At 40.0% G+C, this 20,615-nt stretch overlaps 1 protein-coding gene across 2 annotated transcripts in view; it reads left to right on the top strand.

Annotated features, from left to right (window-relative positions):
• Positions 1 to 18,353, top strand: part of adcy5 (adenylate cyclase 5) — a 93,338-nt gene extending 74,985 nt beyond the window's left edge. Inside the window, exons 10-21 of one of the 2 annotated variants that reach the window (XM_063497019.1) lie at positions 1,808 to 1,952; positions 3,260 to 3,357; positions 5,338 to 5,425; positions 7,735 to 7,851; positions 7,989 to 8,147; positions 9,979 to 10,163; positions 10,288 to 10,308; positions 10,596 to 10,725; positions 12,999 to 13,262; positions 13,441 to 13,645; positions 13,916 to 14,040; positions 17,476 to 18,353. In XM_063497019.1, the coding sequence (XP_063353089.1) occupies positions 1,808 to 1,952; positions 3,260 to 3,357; positions 5,338 to 5,425; positions 7,735 to 7,851; positions 7,989 to 8,147; positions 9,979 to 10,163; positions 10,288 to 10,308; positions 10,596 to 10,725; positions 12,999 to 13,262; positions 13,441 to 13,645; positions 13,916 to 14,040; positions 17,476 to 17,604 (1,666 nt within the window). In that variant the 3' untranslated portion in view covers positions 17,605 to 18,353. Of the gene's footprint in view, positions 1 to 1,792; positions 1,953 to 3,259; positions 3,358 to 5,337; positions 5,426 to 7,734; positions 7,852 to 7,988; positions 8,148 to 9,978; positions 10,164 to 10,287; positions 10,309 to 10,595; positions 10,726 to 12,998; positions 13,263 to 13,440; positions 13,646 to 13,915; positions 14,041 to 17,475 lie in introns of both variants that reach the window. The other variant, XM_063497018.1, reaches the window with a different exon arrangement.
• The last annotated feature ends 2,262 nt before the right edge of the window (positions 18,354 to 20,615 follow it).

The following is a 20,615-nucleotide window of genomic DNA, read 5'->3' as shown; positions in this document are numbered from 1 at the left end:
TTTTTCGTCAACTGCTACTGCTACACTGGATACGATGTCACAGCTCAGTTTGGAAATCTGTTTCCATCTGTCTTAAAATCACTAGATGTAACATATGTTAAGACTTGACATCGTAGAGACAAACCGATCCTTTCTTTCTGATTTGTTGAGGCCTCAAATGCCACTGATTAGAGCTAAAGTACAGCACTGAAACTGACAAGTCTTTAAAGATAAAACCTTTAAAGTTAGACATGTCTACACAAAATATTCCGATTAACTACTTAACAACTCCTAAAATTCTGCCTCCAATCGCTCAACTTCTGGGTATTGTTAAATCCAAACACAGTATTCCAGACTAACCGTCAAATGCATTTTATATGTAGGTGAATCTGCGTTTTGCGGATTCAGTGATTGTTTTTAGACAAATTGTCTCATCTGAGTGTTCAAGTTTGAGGGCTGCAGTGATCTTTCAGGTCAGAGATGTGAAAAATCTTCCTAACTTCTCTGTTTCTTCCATAGTTTTCACACTTAATGTTAATATTGGACAAAGATAACCCAAAGAAATAAAAAAAAAATCGAGTTTTTAAATAATAAGTTCAATTATTAAGGGAAAAAAGTTATCCAACTCTACCTGACAATATGTGAAAAAGCAGTTGCTGCTTAAACCCAATAACTGGTTGTGCCAGCCTTGGCAGGAAGAACTGCAATCATGCATTTGCAATAACTGGCAGTGAGTCTTTCATATTGCTGTGGAGGAATTTTGGCTCGCTCTTCTTTGCAGAATTATTTTAATTCAGCCAGGAGAGTTTGAGCATGATTGACCTGTTTAAGGTTATGCCAAAGCATCTCAATCAGATTTAAGTGCAGATTTTGACTGGGCCTAGGTTTATGCCGGCTGTAATGGGATTCAAAGCTTCCAAGAAGTTCAAATTTTCTCTCATCAGTCCACAGAATCTTTTCCCAAAAGCCTTGGGGATCATCAAGACGATTTTTGGTAAACGTGAGACGAGTCTTTGTTTCCATTTTGGTCAGCAGCTGTTTACTTCTTGGGACTCTCCCATGGGTGCTATTTTTGTCTTGTCTCTTTGTCATTGTGAATCATGAACTCTGAACTTTAGATGTTTTTAACATAGTGTTCTGGGTTCTTCAATGAGCGCTCAGATGAGTTGCCAATGTGCTCTTGGAGTAATTTTGTTAGGCTGGCCTCTCCTGGGAAGGTTCACCACTGTTTCCATTTTCTCATTTTTTTGGGTAATGCCTCTCACTGTGGTTCACTTGAGTCCCAAAGCCTTTGAAATAGCCTTGTAGTCCTTTGCAGACTGATGTATGACAATCACTTATATGTTCTTGAGTTTCTTTAGATTGTGGCATGATTGTGTTGCCATTTTTTAAGATCTCTGAGTCTGCCTCACTTTGTCAAACAGGGATTTCTTAATTCTTCAGGTCTTGTAGTAATCAGGCCTTGAATTGAATTGAACTCAACTTTCAAAAAAGGTTATCTCTGTCTAATAGGAAAACTAATTTGATGATCTATGCACAAAAAAACCCCTAAGAAATCAGATCGCAGCACTGTGTATGATTTCCTATTTGCAGCTACACCTCAGGTTACAGTGGGTTGTTAAGGTGACCCTCTAACAGTTTTAGTAAACTTCTGTTTAGTCAATAGTTATAAAGAAAGTCTTTTGGCTTGATTTTCAGACAAGTTCTTTAAGAAAGCAGTGGATCAAAAAGTTTAGCTGCAGTAAAGCCAAACAGTCTTTGTTGACTTGGCGTGAGATGTAAATGTCAATCAGTCTCCTCTTGTTTTATTCAGGCATTTTATTTTCAGAAACACACAGGAAAACCTAAACCCAGAGGACGAGGTGGATGAGTTTCTGGGCCGGGCCATCGACGCGCGCAGCATCGACCGTCTGCGCTCGGAACACGTCAAGAAATTCCTGCTCACCTTCAGAGAGCCTGACCTGGAGAAAAAGGTTAGACACACACACACACGGACACACAAAGTCCGACTGCCAATATAGCAAAAGATAATTGGCCGTGACAAGCAATCTTCTTTGTGCAAAAAGCTCTCTCTTTTTCGGTCCCTCGAGGAAGTCACTCAAAAGCAAAGTATAACACAGAAAGAGAGGAAGCAGGGGTTTAAATGGAGAAGAGAAACTGCTTCAGACAGTGAATGGCAGGCTGAGAAGAGGTTTGCAGCTGGGTTGTTATAAAAGGAATTTGGGAGGAAAAAGGGAAAAAGAGTTGAGTCCTGTTTTTGCTTCGTGTACGGTGAAAGCGAGATCAGAAGGAATTTTGGAGAGCCTCCGGTTCCATGTCTGTCAGACCACTTCTGCCTTTAGGCTCGTGTACAAACTTTAAATCCTGTTGATCCACAGTTTGATTTTGAGGCACAGCAATATCTCCAAGTTTGGGAAACAAGCTTCTCTTGGCCATACTCTAGTAAAATAAGCTTTTTGCAGGATAGCAGCTGAGTAGCCGCTGCACATGCCAAAAATAGATCAGTTGGTAAGATTTCTTTAATTTTTAAGGATCGTAAGTAGTTTTTTGATATCGGGACATGGTTTTCTTTTCAGCTGTCAAACGCCAATAACCAATTTTTTTTCTTTTTTAAACTTCAACAAACATCACGAAACAATCTTTTCAGCTTTGAAATATCAATACTCACTTGAAAACCTCACTGTCTTTCAGGCATTGTTCTCAAATCCGAAAGTCTAAGTCAGAATTAACGTCTGCATGAACAAATTATGCCTGTGCTCTGCGGGCTCGTGAGAATCAACTGTTCAAACTCTTGTCATATTTTTACATTTTGTTGTCTTTATTTTTCCAGTTTAAGTATTGACTGGTTCAAAGCTTGAGTATTTCAAGCTCTTGCTTTCTAATTTCAAATGGGATTTCAAAGCAGCCTCAAATCTTGACGGAGTTAAATGTCATCTGCGCTAAATGTCAGCCGTTCCCAGATTCTCCGAATGAAGAGAAAGTATTTAGAGAAATAAATAAATAAAAGTTGAGGCTTACACTAGTTAAACCCATGTCGAGTGTGAACTCCTCATTTTTGTGATTTATGTCTGACTCGAGTATATCTCTGCTACAAGCGTCTGTGGTGTTGACGTACTCGTTCCAAAATACCCGGAGAGACATAATTAAGTCAGACTTTTCATACTTTTTTATCTTGTTGGTTGTTTTGTATGTTTTTTTTCTCCCCTCATGCCGTCAGAGGGACAGAATGTAAGAAAAGTCCGTGTCAACTGCTGAACTGCTGTCTCCTTCTCCCCTGCAGTACTCCAAACAGGTGGACTCCAGGTTTGGGGCTTATGTGGCCTGCGCCTCCCTCGTCTTTCTCTTCATCTGCTTCATCCAGATTGTCATCGTGCCACCGTGAGTCAACACTTGGAAATAATACACAGACAGGACTGTGGAAGTTTGAAATTTACTTTGCAACTTTGAAAAGTTTACTCTGATTACAGTTTAAGCAACTGTAGCTCGACTGTATGAAATAAATAAGCGGTCCAGAGTACACAAAGTGAGTTTAAACGGCTACATGATTCATTTATATATTAAAATCAGATAAACTTTTAGGACTAGAACTTTGGAGAAAGAGCGCTTCTTACTAAAGGTTTTTATTAATATACATAAAAGATAATGTGGGGGTGGGGTGGGACGGGGTAATCAATATTCCTTTTGGTCTAAATGCAGTTTTTAATAATGCAGCACAATTTTAATATTCATTGCAAATTTTTTGTGAACTTCATGGCCATGGGCTTTGGACCCCCAGGCGTCTCCAAGGCCCAGTTTGAGAACTACTGCTTTACACAATCAAAATGGAGTAGGTCAACATTTGCCACTTCATTAGGTACACCTGTTCAGCTGCTTGTTAATGCAAATAACTCATCAGCCAATCAGCATTTAGACATTTAGACACAGTCAAGACGACCTGCTGAAGTTCAAAGAAGCATCAAATGGGGATAAAAGGTGACTCCGAATGTTGCTGGTCTGAGTATTTCAGAATCTGCTGACACAGGATGCTTTAAAAAAATACCGGTAGAGAAATTATCCAGTGAGCCGAAGTTCTCTGGGAGAACTTGGCACCAGGGGTCAGAGGAGAATGGTAAGCTGATATTAAGACTTAAACCAGTCGTTAAAACCAAGAAGCATCCCTAAACTCACTGCACATTAAAACTAAAAGCAGATGGACTGTAAATTTAGAAACCACACATTGTGCCACTCCTGTTAGCTGAGTGCAAGAAACTGAGACTGGAGTTCACACAGGCTTACCGAAGAACACTGGGAAAAGTGCTTCCTGGTCTGATGAGTCTCAGTTTCTGCTGGAAAATCAAATTTGGTGTTAACATGATCCATGCTGTGCTGCATCATCAGTTCAGGCTGATAGTGATGAAGAATTAAGGCAGTCTGAAGTCGAAAGGGGGGTCCAACCTGGTACTAGCAAGGTGCACCTAATAAAGTGGCCAGTAGGTGTGTATATAAGAAGTTGCTCCAAGTTGAAACTGAATTGCTTGGTCTTCTAAATAGTACTCCCAAAATATAATCCCAAGGTATAATCCCAAAAGCTGTCTTTAATTAGCAAATATAATTATCTGCTTATATTTCATAAGCACTAATACGTGTTTTAATAAGTTGTTTAGAAACTATGTCTTTGTTAGTGATCAGTGTGTGCGTTCAGGGTTCGGAGCCTTACAAACCTCGGCACTGCTTTAGTTTTTATGCTGTCTGTTCCAAGTTCTCTTCCAAATTCTTCAGCCTTTATCCTTATAACAGGACTTATTAAGATGAATCGCTGAATAGACGAGTAATAAAAGATGATGAGTAATAAAAAAGAATATCAGATCAAAATCAGCATAATTGCACCCGAGCAGTGGCCAGATTTTAAAGCTCTGTCAGATTTTGTCTCAAAGCGAGCCCTCCTCTCTCTCTTCTTTTTTTTGCAAACTGCACTCAGAGGTTTCTCCCTGCCCATCTCTCAGTATTGATCTTCTTTAGCCTGCCTCTTTATTAACCTTTCTCCTCAGTACTTTCATCTCACCACTCCCCTCTTGTCTTTTAATCCTCTCCTTAAAGTCCCACATAGGCTGCCTCCTCACATCTCATGTCCCTTGTTATTTAATCTATTTTTATAATCGCTTCTACCCTCTTAATCTTAATGCTTCTTCTCTTTGGTGTTATTCATTCCCGTCACACCCACGAGTAAGATGTTTACTTCCACAGTATTTACACTAACACAAGGTCGTAGACTATAAAGAGAAAGTGTTAACTTATCAGATGCCACACTGACTGTGAGTTGCAGAGTAATAAATATTGCAGTAGATATATAATCACATCCAATCTCTTTGTTGTCTGCAGCTCCAGACTGATGATCGGCTTCTTCATCACCTGTCTCATTATCCTGACGGCTGTTATGTTCGTCTCAGCTGTGTACTGCTGTTTTGGGGTGAGAAGTCTCTGCTTGTAATGAATGACACAGAGAAACTCAGAGCTTTGCTCAGATTTGTTGCAGATATAAGGCATTCGGCAAAGTGATAACCAATACAAGCGATTATAGATGCTTTTATGAGAATGTTATCCCATAAGATAGCTGCCTTGTTTCAGTTCAGTTCAGCGTAAGACATCGTTCAGACAAATCTAAATGTTTTATCGGGCTGTGGTTTGGATGCTGTACTTGTTATGAATTGTGGTCAGAGAATCCTTCATCTAGAAAATGAAAGATATTCTCCTCAAAGGAAGTTCTTTTTGATCAGAATCTGTTACATTTTTACAACAGACTCCCTTGGTGCGTATCTATTATATGAATTAAAAATTGTTAAGTTTCCCTCGTGTTTATGTGAGTCTTTGAGAAAAGCTGCTCCATCTCATATTTACTTTATCTGACATAATTCAGGATACGTTTCATGTTTCTGTAGTTTGTCTGTATTCTTGCACAAGATTATTCACAGGAGGGAGCCTTTGTTCAACTTTGTTCTATAAAACTTTATGCATATTAGCCTAAGGTTACTAGACTATAAACTTCAACAGCAACAACATAAACTGTCAGCAGTCTCTTTGATCAATATTTAAAGGTGCAATTATTGTTTTTTGAGTTACAAAAATTATTGTACCCATAAATATACATTAATTAGTAGGTACTTACATGCAATATGTAATTCCAACAAACTGATGCATTCTCATAAACTTAGAATTAGTCCATTAAAATAAATAGGAGCAGGCTCCAATTTGTGGAAGCTGCTATGTTGCCTCGCTATCTTCAACACAGTTGCCGAAATGGACATCTCGGTTCCACCAAATCAGGTTTTATTTATTCGGCTAGAGACCAGCCACATGTGTAGTTTGCCAAAGGCAGGGAAAAGAGAACTCATAGGAATTCATTAGGAGGCAAATGTTAATTCATACCTGCACCTTCAGGCTCAAGATATGAAGGCTCATGCTTACAGTATGTGAAGGTGAACATGAAGGAAAGAGACAGCACGACTGGCATCTTAATAAAACATCATCCTTTTCCTCCTAACTGCTAGCCTCATCCCCTGAACTGAAAACAGAGCTCTAACTCATGACTGTCGCACTTACTTGTTGTCAGCACATTAGACATGCGATCCTCTCATCTACACACAGCTGACAATGAGCCGGCTGAACAACAGCAGCTGGTTTTAAGCTAACATTATACAAGCTAATGTTCGGCTTGAGTGTCCTAAAAATCCAACTTTCCCTCTCGTGACAGCCGGATTACAATCACACGTTGTATCAGAGTTTATTCACTAAGTATCAGAGTCCAACTATGTTAGATACACTTCACTGACGACAGCTAACAGCAGCTAACAGAGGCTAACAGAAGCTAACAGAGGCTAACAGCAGTGTTTACCCACAGAAAAGTTTAGGATATCCTTAAAAACTCGCAGTCGACTGCAATCTATTTGCGTCTAGTGGTGCGATTTTACACTCTGTACCTTTAACAAAGCCTGTGACTCTAAATATCAGGTAAAAACTGAAGATATTTCACACGGTTATCCTAGTCAAATGTTATGGAGTTTTCATTTTTAAATAACAGCTAACACAGCATTTTTTAAAAATTGCATTTCATAGGATAACTTAAGGAATAGTATTTTAGTAAAATATTATCAATCTCCCAATGTTTAGGTAGCTGTTTCCTCCCTCTGTTCTCGGTTTTGATCTGTTTGTGTGGACTTTAGCAAAGAACAGATTGTGCTTTAACAGAAGCAGCTGATGTTCTTTTTGCTCTACGTCTTCAGCTGCGTATTTGGTGCCTGTTCAGTAAACACAGGGGTACTGGGCGCTGTGCTGTAATAAAGACAGTTACAGAATAGCATGCAGCTCAGTTGATTACTTTGTTACGCTGCCTCTAATGTAATTATCTGGTACATTCTTCTGGAGTTAATAAGTCTGCAAATTTTCAAAATCTCTTCCACAAGTTTCTATAAAGTGGGCCTTGTCAAATAAGATTTGCAGTGAGACCGTAAATCCTTTTGTCGATCAGTTTTCTTTCTGCTGTTGATGACTCATAAGAAATGGGAAAGGTTTGAGAAGAGAAAAATAGAGCTGCTGCTTGAAGGTTTTCATAACGGTGAGTCATGGCTCTTTTTTAAAAAACAAAATATAAAAAAAGCAGAGCCTCTTTTTTACACAGAGCTGTAAAAGCATGGTCAAACTGGAAACCAGTGACTGAGAAAATGAAGTCAGTTAATTCAATTAAAACTGAATATTAATTGTTGGAATTCTTCTGTCCTCCAGATCTTCCCAGTGCCTCTGCAGACACTCTCTAAGAGAATAGTTCAGTCTAGACTAAACAGCACCTTGGTTGGTGTCTTCACCATCATCATCGTCTTTCTTTCTGCTTTCGTCAACATTGTAAGTTTTCATTAACAGGATTCCCAAATTCCCATTTTCTTGTCATGGGTCAATGTTTCAAGCCGCAGAGGTTTTTGACTATGATGCTTTTGAGTGTCTGGATTTAAAAGTCTCGCAATAATTTTGACCCTTTTTAGTTCACGTGCAGCAGCCATGACCTGTGGAGTTGCATCAAAGCACAGCACAACATCAGCCTGGACGGTGTCAATGCCTGCCATGCTTACTTCCTCAACTACACCCTGGACACACAACACAGCCCCTGTGGACATGATGGCCTCATCTGCAGCTTTCCTGAGGTACAGATGCCTTGTTCTATCTATTGCCTATCTGTTTTATTTATTAGATTATTTCATCAATAAATTTACAGGTATCCTTTTAAAGTATGATACAACAAACAAAGAAAAGAAGATCCAAGTTTGCTGAAGACTAAGGAAAGTTAGACGGATGATTTGTCTAAAAAAGTACAGCCAAAAGATAACCTTTCAAAAAATGCCAGTTGAAGTTTAAATACTAAAATCTGTTGGTCAACTCACTAAAGTACATTACATCAGGCCTTAATAGATCAATTAAGTTCCTTCCATCCAACCATCCATCCCTTTTTCCATTCTTCCTTCCATTGCCACTATCTGAGGCCAGGTCACGGGGGCAGTAAAGAAGCCCGAACCTCCCTTTCCCCAGCCACTTTCTTCAGCTCATTCGAAGAAACACAAAGGTGGTTCCAGGCTAGCTGAGATGCATAATCTCTCCAGTCCTGGGTCTACCCTTAAGACCTCTTCCCAGTAGGACATGCCTGGATTTCCTCGCCCAAGAAGTGCCCAAGAGGTTCCTCCTGAATCACTGAACTCCTCACTCCCTCTCTCAGGCAGGGGCCAGCTGTCCTTCGGAGAAAGCTCATTTGTGCTGCTTGTGTGTGTCTCTTTGGGTCACTACCCAGAGATTGTGAACATCAATGACATAGATGACCCGTAAATCAACAGCTCCACTTTTATGCACAGCTCTCCCTTCACCACAAATGACTGGTACAGTGACATGGCCCCAGTCCATCTATCAATCTCTCGCTGCACTCATTTGTAAACAAGACCCCAAATTCCTCCACATTTAGGCAGCAACTCCTCCCTGACCCAGAGTGGACCCTCCACTCTTTTCCAGCTGAATACCATGGGCATAACATAATATAAATAGTCATCATAAGGTGCTTTATATTGTAATGTAAAAACCCTATAATATTACAGAGCAAACCTCATTGATCCAATAATCCGTACGAGCAAACACAGCACGAAGAACAAGACTGTGGCTTAGGTAGGTCAGCCATCTGTTGCAGCTGGTTGGGCAGTGAGGTGAAACAGAAGAGACCGGAGCTGATGGATAACCTGCGGGCTGTCCGCATAAGTGCAAATTAATGTTATTAATCCTAAACTGAACAACAGCCAGTGGCACAAGTCCAGGACTTAAATAAGACACAAATACGACTCAGGTGCTGCTGCCAAGTTTGCCACATAGGGATAAAATGTGGGCAGAATCTCATTCATACAACACTTTTCAACCAGGTGTTGTAGCTCAAGGTGATGCACAACAATATTAAAACTGCAAGCAATAAAAAAGCAACGATAAAACACAAGCAATAAAAAGATAGAAGTGCATGTGCTTAAACAAGTTATGTACTTTATAGAACATTAATGAGCATTATGACATCTAATCAATGCTTTCTGCTGTGACGAATGGTGTAATGAAATCACCTTGTATACCATCATTCCAAAATGCTGTGTTTAACACTGTTAGAGCAAACACATGGTTAAAATTGGGTAAAATTTGTCTTACAAAGTACTGCATTGCTTTTTGAACACCACACACACATACACACATGTAACTGTAAGATTTCAATGTGAGACTTCTGACATGAAACGAAATTTTGGGAGCAGAACAAATGGGTGCTAAGTGGGGGTAATTGCAGCTGTAAATGTTAACATTTGGTGTGCACACTCTAACTCAAATTAGAAGTTAAGCAGTGAAAATGTGGGTTAATCGTGTGTTTTATAACTCATCCAGATGCGGCTTGTTCAGTCAGAACTGTTGCAGCATATAAAGTCTGGCCACTAAACAATAGTCTCTTTGCATTTTCTCCCTCAGTACTTCTCGTCCTGCGTGCTGCTGAGCCTGCTGGCCTGTTCCGTCTTCCTGCAGGTCAGCAGCATCGGTAAGCTCTTCCTCATGCTCTTCATCGAACTGCTTTACCTTCTCATCATGGAGGTGCCCAAAGTGAGCCTCTTTGACAACCAGGACCTGCTGGTCATGGCCAATGCCATCAACAGCGCGTGAGTCTCTTTATTACACCTGTGTGTGTCTCTGTGTGTCATTTCATGGCTGTAATGATTAAAGCTTTGAAGGTGTGCAGATGTTCTAAGTGCTCACCGGCTCTTCTCTGTTCCTCCCTCACAGTGAGCCCATGAATGGAACAAGGTGAGACTGATGGTGGGATCCAAAGCGGTCTCTGTCATCTGTTTACGCTAACAGCATCATTATCACTCCACTGGCACAAATGGAACTATAATGACCTGCTGGCAACAGATGCTAACGCTAATTAGCCAAGATTTAGAGGGCAGCTTGTTTTTGTGTTTTATGTTATTTTCCTGCAGAGTACGTCTTTAACTCTGTGTAATACCTGCATATATCAGTGATTGTGGTAGCTGGGTAACTCGGCATAAAACCTATCTGTAATACTAATATGTGTATGTGCTGACCTCCAGGTGTGGAGTAGACAAGGTGCCTCTAAAGATCATGACTCCAGTGGTGATCACAGTCTTCGTCCTTGCCCTGTACCTTCACGCCCAGCAGGTGGAGTCAACAGCAAGGCTTGACTTCCTGTGGAAACTGCAGGTTAGTATGTGCGTCTGTGTGTGTGTGTGTGTGTGTGTGTGTGAGAGAGAGCAAGAGTTAACAAAACCTATAGCGCATTGCTGCCCCTTTCCCTTGTCTAGTTATGATTCCATTGGCCTCTGAGTGCTTAAAAAGTGTTTTTGGGTTTTTTTTCCTCCTGGTATCCGTGTTAAGTGTCATTATGTGACTTTGTAGATACGTATTTGGTGTGCTTTTTAGCATAAATTTGCATTTTTATGAAGGGAATCACTGTTATTATTTTGTGCTAAGAAATTAATTTCATGCAAAAACATTTTGGGATTGAAAGAAAATAAACTCAGCTAATATGCCAACAAGCCCAACTTGCCACTTGATGCAGAATGTTATGATTTAAATGAGCTGCAGTTGGTTTAAAATGTGGCATTTAACAGCTGATTTAGTTGATTTAGACTTTGTCAGGAGGAAGTGGATTTCCATTTATTTCCTTTAAGTGAAAATGTTTGGTGATTTGAGAAGTGATGAGGCTAGGCAGTACCTGAATATCGTCATCAGCATGACAGGGAAAATATACATATTTAAACAGGCATGGACACAACAGTTGTGCATAGATCTGTTAGAAATGCAAATGATGTCTCACTGTGTTCCTTTAAAGGATGATAATAGGAATAAAGAACAAATTAACTTTAAATGTGGGTCAGACATCCTGTTAAGGTGAAGGCTGGAATCAGAAGCCAATGAGAACAATTAAGTGCTGTAATTTTAAAGCTTGGTAGAAATGAGCAAATAGGCAGTATCACAGAGTCCGTCCCCTCTCTACAGTATATTGCAGTTGAGTTGAGGTCTGGACTTTTGCTGGGCCATTGCAACACCTTGATTCTTTTCTTTTTCAGCCATTCTGTTGTAGATTTACTGGTGTTTTGTGGATCATCATCTGTTGTAACTTTGGCCAAGCTGTAGTTGTTGGACAAATGGACTCACATTCGACTCTCCAATACTTTAGCGTACAGAGGAGTTCATGTTCGATCCAGGTCCTGTGGATGCAAAAGAAGCCCAATTCAAAACACCACCGCTACCGTGCTTGGTAGCTGAAATGAGGTGGCGATGTGCATTTTGGTCAGATGCAGCTTTGCAAACCTAGACTCTGCTCCCATGTAGACGCATACAGGGTGAACAAGTGCTCAACATGAGACATTTCTGATCATAATATTATTCATCTAACTGTAAATCTGAATATCAGATTGAAAAATGCATCATGGAGACTTAACATTAGTGTTAAAATATTGAACTGGCTATGAAGAAAATCAAAAATGAAATTAGGGACTCTAATGGATAATAAGAATGGTCAAGCAGATTTCTTGGATACTCTGGGAAGACTGTAGCATTGTGTTAACACACACCTGACTGCTCAGGACCAACAAACTGCTAAAACTTCTGCTTTCATAGAGGTGTTCACACTTGCTGACAATGATTAATGATCTTAATCTCAGTAATCAAGCGTGTTTTATTGGCTTGGTAAGATTGGTTACACTCGTAATTATAAGCATGTACTTAGGTGTACCTAGATTAGTATAAAATGTGACTCTGAAAAGTTTGCATCCCCTAACATGAATCATTGCTTCACCAATAAACACTGAAGTAGTTTACCAAATTCTGTTGTTAAGAAACTTTTTGGTCTTATTTGAGAAAGTACAAACATTTCACAGGTTGTGTGTGTCTATATGTGTGTGTGTGTGTGTGTGTGTGTGTGTGTGTGTGTGTAATAACCAAATAATATTCAGTACAGTATCAATTTGACAATAAGAACATTCCTTAAGGGATGTTCATGGCTTCTTTGGCATTTTTTGAAGGTTGTGAAGCAGGCTGTTCTGCTTGTAGTTGCTAATCCAGTCAAGTGGATAAAAAACTTATTTAAAAAAGCTGCTGGAGGGCTCTCTATTTTCCAGCTCACTGCTGTCACCAATGGTTAGTAAAAAACAAGGCTGTGAGTCTCAAGCTCCATTTGCAGTTTTGTGAGGCTGAGATACCAAAACAAAGTAAAGAAAACTGCATTTAGTGATAGGTAAAAGGGTTTTTTCCTGAACCTTCTTTAAAAAATAACAACTTAGTGGTGATTACCATGTCAGGATATATTACTGAATGCTGCTGGTGGAGCGAGATAGTATGTTAGGGGACCACCAAATTCATTAGCATTCATCTTCTTGGCATCTTCAATATCTGTGCCAAATGTCATAAAAAATCCATCCAGTTGTAAATGGAGTATTAATCTTTAATCCTCTTCTCTAACTCATCACAAGGCCACAGAGGAAAAGGAGGAGATGGAGGAATTGCAAGCCTACAACCGCCGTCTACTCCACAACATCCTTCCCAAAGACGTGGCTGCTCACTTCCTGCAGCGGGAACGTCGGAACGATGAGCTCTACTACCAGTCGTGCGAGTGTGTTGCAGTTATGTTTGCCTCTATTAGTAATTTTTCCGAGTTCTATGTAGAGTTGGAGGGCAACAACGAGGGAGTGGAGTGCCTGCGACTGCTTAATGAAATCATCGCCGACTTTGATGAGGTAAGATCTGAACTATTCCAGTTGGAAGCTGTCTGAATGTATGAATGCAGAACAACAGCTCTGATAACGTCCAATTACTGATTGCTGTGTTTATTTGGTTACTATTGAATCCAATGGACCCAAAACTCTGCTAAATATAGCCACTGATAGAACAACCCTTCCGTTCTGCTATCCTTAGATCATCAGCGAGGATCAGTTCCGCCAGCTGGAGAAGATCAAGACTATCGGCTCCACATACATGGCAGCCTCCGGCCTCAATGACTCCACATATGACAAGGTCGGGCGGTCACACATCCGTGCTCTCGCTGACTACGCCATGAGGCTGATGGACCAGATGAAATACATCAATGAACACTCCTTTAACAACTTCAAGATGAAAATAGGTGGGTAGCAGGAAAGAAAAATGGTGCAGGGATGCACTGTTTTTTTGCAGAGTGTAAGACTGTTGTTGACTACAGCTCCAGTAAAAGTAACCGATTTGCCAATTTGGAACTAAAGAACCAGTTTCCAAATTGAAAACAATTGAAAATCCAGGTTAATTATTTACATTCTGAGATCTGGTTTTTGTATTTTGTAGGATATATACATCATATCTTTTAACCTGCACCTCTGTTTGGCAGTTTTAATTATTCTATATTAATTTCTTTTCCTAGGTCTTAACATCGGCCCGGTGGTGGCTGGGGTGATCGGGGCCAGGAAACCTCAGTACGACATCTGGGGGAACACTGTAAATGTGGCGAGTCGCATGGACAGCACAGGTGTACCAGAGAGAATCCAGGTAATGCTGCCAGAGCAGCATTTTATATGTCCCGTCATTTAAATTCACACTGATGATTTTGTGTACTCAGATAATCAATAAGTTATTTAAAATCAACTATAAAATTTGCATTCCATCAGTAAATTATTCTGAACTCCTTCCCTCCCACCTCCTTCAGTCTATTTTGGTGAAAAATTAGAAATTCATCCAGTGTGCATAAACTCTGTAAAACCACACTTATCTGACGACTGAAGGCAGGAAAAAAGGAGTCTATTCAAGGTAATGAAGAATGATCATTAAAAATGGCCCTACTGGTTTTGCTCTATCAGATATTCAATCATTAAAGCTTAATAATTCAAAGCTAATATGAACACAGATTGAATTCTTTAATTTCATCTAATCTCTTTACAGTCCACCTTTTTGCAGGAAAAAGTGACAAAAGAGAAAATATGACCTGCTGCTTCCTAATGAACACCAAATAGCTCCAAGCAGCATTTTATTAGTAAAGTTATGAGTTTCATTTTTGTAACTTCTGCAGTTGTTTTTGTTGGAAACTCGTATTAAAACTCCAATAATAGAATATTTCCCAGTGGAGGTAGCCAAACTCAATGAGCCAATGACTCTAATCAGGTGAAAAGGCAAAAAGAGTTAATACAAAATTTTATTGACAGAATTATGGCGTCAGATGTGTTTCTTATTACCACTAATTCAGGAAGAACAACGCAGAGAACTGATTAGACATTCCATTGGTAATTTACAGATCACAAGACATGCACATAAACTATATATATAATTCCCCTCTCGCCCCTGTGGGCGGACTTTATCCTTCAAGCGCAAGTCCTCTACCAGAGGCCTGGGAGCTAGAGGGTCCAGCACAGTATTTTAGCTGCGCTCTTCTGGACAGAGATCTCTGATGTTGTTCCTGGGATCTGCTGGACGCCTAGCTTGGGAGTCACTGCACCAAGTGCTCCGATTACCACTGGGACCACTTTTAACTTCACCCTCCACATCTTCTTGAGCTCTTCTTTGAGCCCTTGGTACTTCTCCAGCTTGTTGTGTTCCTTCTTCATGATATTGCTGTCATTCTGTATAGCTACATCTATCACTACAGCTGCCTTCGTCTGCTTGTCCACCACTACTATGTCCAGTTTGTTATCCATCAGCAGTATCTGGAAGTCCCACAGGATCTTAGCTTGGACATTCTCGACCACCCTAGAGGGCGTCTCCCATTTTGACCTTGGGACTTCCAGGCCATACTCGACACAGATGTTCCTGTATACTTTGTCGACCACTTGGTTATGGCGTTCCATGTATGCCCTGCCTGCTAGCACCTTGCAACCTGCTGCTATGTGCTGGATTGTCTCAGGGGCATCTTTACACAGCCTGCACCTGGGGTCTTGCCTGGTGTGGTAGACCCCAGCCTCTATGGATCAGAGTTTGTTCCTATGCTGCCATAATTAGAGCCTCTGGAATGAAAGATAGTCAAGCTTTGTCCAGCCACTGGTAGGATTGCTTGATATAAGCCACTTCCTCTATCTGCCGATGGTACATACCGTTCAGGGGGCTGACCTTCCATGATTTTTTTTCTTCTTACTCCTCTTCTTTCTCGGATTTCTGCTTCCTGAGGTATTCACTAAGCATGCGGTCAGTTGTGGCCATCTTCCTGATGTACTCATGGATGTTTGTTGTGTCATGTAGGACTGCTTCATCAGTGCAGTCACCTTCTTCAGCCAGTATGAATCATGTTAGAGCCTGGTGCTTCTTACTGGACCTTTTCTTGGATGTCTGTCACTGCCATGGATCCTGGATCCTGTTCAGGAAGGATGCTGTGGTCTGCTCTTAGAGCCACTAGCCACTGAGCATTGCCGTTATGGGTTGTGTCCTTCTCCCTTGAATGGTTCAGTGGAGTACAACTGGTTTATTCTCCTGCCTTCTAGCTCTCTGGTATACCTCTTCAAGTGGCTGGCCAAGGATGTGAGTCTTTGCTTCGCAGTTTCCAAGGCTTCAGGTATCACTGCTCCCATGGTGATCATCAGTTTCAGTGACGGTAGCTACATTTCGCATCTTCTAGATGTACTCCAAGTTAGGGCTGCTCAATTAATCGAATTTTAATCTAAATTACGATCTGGGCTTTCAACGATCATTAAAAATGACTGAGCCAATTATTAGCACCTCCCTCGTGCTTTACTCTCGCGCTGCTCCGTGTGGCAAATCGAGCGCACCTCTCTGCGTTTCGAACACGCGTCACAACAATTAAGAGGACCCGAGGAAAGCTCGGAAAGCTAAGCAGAAGTTATTTGGAGAGGGGAGGATAATGGCTGCTGAAGAAAGAATGCCGTTGGTTGAAAAGAGAGGTAAAACGACTTCAGTGGTGTGGAAACATTACGGGTTCGCGGAGTCAGACGTGGATCAAGTAGACATAGTGTGTAAACTTTGCTACGGTGTCGTAGCTGCACCACAGAGCAACACTACAAAGTTATTCAGTCATCTGAAGACCGCTCACAAAGTGACATACGATCAAACAATGAAGGAGCAGCAACTTTAGTTGCCATACCTCAATGTCAGTTTGATGCAATTGTGCATTGTGTGGCTACACACCTTGCCTTGATATTTGGTTATTTGTATGCATAAATATTATGCAGTATTTTGAAGTTCACTAAACATTAATGTTTACATTTTTCATTATTTTTTTATATTGCAAACATTTGCACTGTTATCAGTATTTGCACACTATTTTATATTATTTTTTGACAATCTTCAAAGCCATTATTCAATACATTGTTATTGTTAAATAAATATCGTCAAATAATCGAGATTTCAATTTCAGTGAAAATAATCGTGATTATCATTTTTGGCATAATCGAGCAGCCCTACTCCAAGTAGCCTTGGTAATTGGCGGAGGGCCAGCTGCTCTTGCACTCCCAAGGAGCCAGACTTTCTTGCATGTTTCGTAATTTTCCAAGCTTTCTGAAGGTCTTTCAACATTTATCATTGGACATTGGCTAATTTTTCACTCATTTTCAGATGAGTCCTTGTATCTGACCAGAGGAAGTTTTCTCTGTTAAGTACATAACACTGAGCTATGAATCGTTTAAGCATTAAAAAACAGCTAAGAATCAATGTAAAATATTATCCTTGGGCATGTTTGATATTGAGACATGGATTGGCCTCCCCAGATTCCCGATCTCAACATTATTGATTATTTCCAATTTTCGTAGCAAAATATTAAGAGTTTAAGACAGCACTGTAGTCAAATTAAACTGGGTTCAACTTGAGTGAAAGTTATTCTTTCTAGAAATTATGGTTCCATTAAACTCCATATTAATCAAGGACACAGCATGTTTGACTTTCAAGTTGTCAAATCATTGATCACTGGGAGTTATTAGCAAAATAATGATAAATCTCAAAAAAATGCTTACCAGGGAACTAAATATTCCATTCTCCATCTGCCTTCAGGTGACCCCAGAACTGCACCAGGTACTGAGCTCTTATAACTACACACTGGAATACAGAGGAGTGGTCACAGTCAAGGGCAAAGGAGAGATGATGACCTACTTCCTCACCAGTGGACCTTCCAGCAGTTAACCCACACTAAGTGACAGACACATAGGGGGTTACACGCCTTACGACATAAAAGCAGGCTTAGGGTGGACTGAGATTGAACTTTTCTCACAGCACTGAACCCTTCTGAAACCTGAGGCCATAAAGGATGGGGAAAATTTTCATCCCAACGCCCAGCCTGTGGGGGAGCCGATGAGTCGGAGAAGCCTTGCTACGAGTCAGCCGATGAGACCAAAGATGTCCAGTCAGAGCATAAAGACAGATTGTTGGCCAGCTGTGCGAGTCTGGGTCCTGAAGGAAAAATGGTCAATAAGAAATTTGATTTGCTTCAATCAGCCGTAATTTTCCGATGGGTTTTTGGACACACCTGCGGGAGGACATAAGCTGCATTACCTCTTCTCTTTCGCTCTGCCTTGCTCCTGCTGAAGTATATACAGTATGTACATGTAAAACACAGACAGTTTTATGTGTATGTACAGAATTTCACGTATGGTTTGTAAAACCTTTGGTCCATGTTGTGATGCAGGTATGAATCTCTCAAGTATGGACACTAAGCCAGCACTGCAGCACTATCCGTCCTTGTGTCATTATCTAATCACATTGGTAACTAACAGATTCATGGAGGAGATGGTCTTTATTGCTGAAGAGTGTCCTACAGGTAACCGGGTTTTCTGAGATTATATGAATTTCCTTTTATAACAGAAAGAAAACGCTGCACAGTGTTTACAGAAAGCTTCCCGCCAGATGTGCAATATCACAACCTCAGTAGTATCAACAGCATATATATATATATATATATATATATATATATATATATATATATATATATATATATATATATATATATATATTCACAAACACATAAAACAAAGAGGATGTCAGTAAAGAGCTTTTTCTAATCTTTAACATTTTCTATTTTAACTTCAGAACACAAACCCTATGAGATATATTAAGATTCTATATTTTGTACATGAATATATATATTATACATATTCAGATGTACATACTGTATAATTCATGTTGGGATTTCAGAAGTCCTCACTGGTGTTGCCTGATGTTAGCACTGCGTCACAGCTGATGTTCCGTTTAGCTTCAGCTGCCCCCAAATGGCCTCTTTTCTTGCCCTTTTCTCACAGCGAAAAAGCAAGTTTTAAAACCGAGCAAGGCGGTACATTGAATGACGGACTAGAGGACGGAAATGCATCAGCCTTGGTGCTCAAAAGCCATTTCTTTTTGCACTCCAGTGCTTTCAGCCGTCCACCTTGTTGTGCTCTGCTCCCACAGCTCCCCACTCGCTCGCTCAATCAGATGGTACGACCCAATGAATGTCCGATGATCTCCGATGAGGCCTTTAACATGGACTCTGTACTGACGACGGTGATGATGCTCATCCTGTGGACAGGGACAGATAAGCACATGTGGACATGTGCCCAATTATCTGCCGTTTTCTTTCCAGAGCAGTTCTCTTCAGTATTACATCTTTATTCAGCGTGTCATCACACAAACTGACCTGGCTGTCTCATGGACTCAAGTGATTTTTAATGATGATATTACCAAATACTTCACCTGGTTTGGTTTGTTTTGTCACAGGAAAAAGTAAATGGACAGAAAAATGTTTTCACCTGAGAATACTGAATCCAGAAAACTTTAGAACCAAGTTTAAAGGATAAGGCTAGAAAACTGTATATAAAAGATGGATGTAGGCATGCATAATGTCACCATTGGTTTGTGAAGTATTGTTAAGCCTTGAGCTAACAGTTTAGAGGTCACTGGGGGTGGATCTCACTTAGAAACACCGCACGCTCATCTGGTAGCTACTTGTCAATCGCAAGGAAGACACCCTAAATCATGCTCTGCTTTGTTCTCTTATTTGACTGTCAATAGTCAATATCATGCTGTATTTAAACACTTGAAGCTAGCAATCAAGACAGACTAATTAGGAAAACGCTTACAGAGGTCATAGATAACTGGAGCCGAGTGGGTGTCCTTCCAGATTTCTTCTTCCAGAAAAATCAAACTTGTTTTTGTAATCAGAGGAGTCGCCCCCTGCTGGCCATGAAAAGCATGTTTAAGGCACCTAAACTGCATTGGCTTCTATTTTCAGACTTGTGAAGCTATGTACATATTTTATATAGAGTCATATTATTATAACTGTCAACTGATCTCATGAAAAGAGCAAAATTAACATTTTAAGTAATGCCTGCAATATTCTCTCCACTTGCATCTTGTGAAAACAAACTGAATTTGTGCGTGAAGTTATTTAAAACATATTTGGTATGCTATGCAGATCAGTATTTACTTCACTACGATGTTGTATGTATTAAGTGGACTCAAAATGAACTGCAGTCTATGGACTTTTATCTGAATAACTAGCCTCAGGTTCTATTTAAATCCTGCATATTAATAAATGTATTAATTTTAAACTGCTGTCAGAAATTAATTAATTTGGACACTTTCCATTATTAATAATAATAATAATAATAATAAATGGATAGTTGAACTTAAAGATTATTTAAACTCAAGGAAATGTGTTGTCAAATTCCGGCCAATCGGAGCCCTTCTACCACTCAGTGGGCGGATTTTCAGTTTATGGAAACTATAAATGTTTAAGCAGGAGTCAGATATTGTTGGCAGTCACAGCAATACATATAATTACAAAAGTCCAACTTAAAAGATTTAAAAAAAAATATTGGTTAAAGAGGAGAGAATCAGTTAGTTGGGACTAATATTTCATCTTTCAGTATGTATTGAGTAACACCTGCAAATGAAACAATTTATTAAAGAAGTTAGACTTGTTTCACTCTATTAATTTATTTTAATTCAGACTCGATGCTCAGTAAGTGCCCATGATGATTGTATATGGAATAACTGCCTCACTAATCGTTGCTTTTGAACAACATCAGAATTTAATCCACTGGAAATTTGGTCTTTTCAGGTGATTTTGTTGACAGTAAAAATATTAGCACTAGCCTTATCCTTTGAATTTCATTCCTGTTTAAAGAGTAAATGGCACTATGATTTTGAGCCGTTGGAAT

This window comes from Pelmatolapia mariae, linkage group LG16_19, assembly GCF_036321145.2.
Source record: "Pelmatolapia mariae isolate MD_Pm_ZW linkage group LG16_19, Pm_UMD_F_2, whole genome shotgun sequence".
Lineage (NCBI taxonomy): Eukaryota > Metazoa > Chordata > Actinopteri > Cichliformes > Cichlidae > Pelmatolapia > Pelmatolapia mariae.
This window is presented reverse-complemented; position numbering and strand designations above follow the sequence as displayed.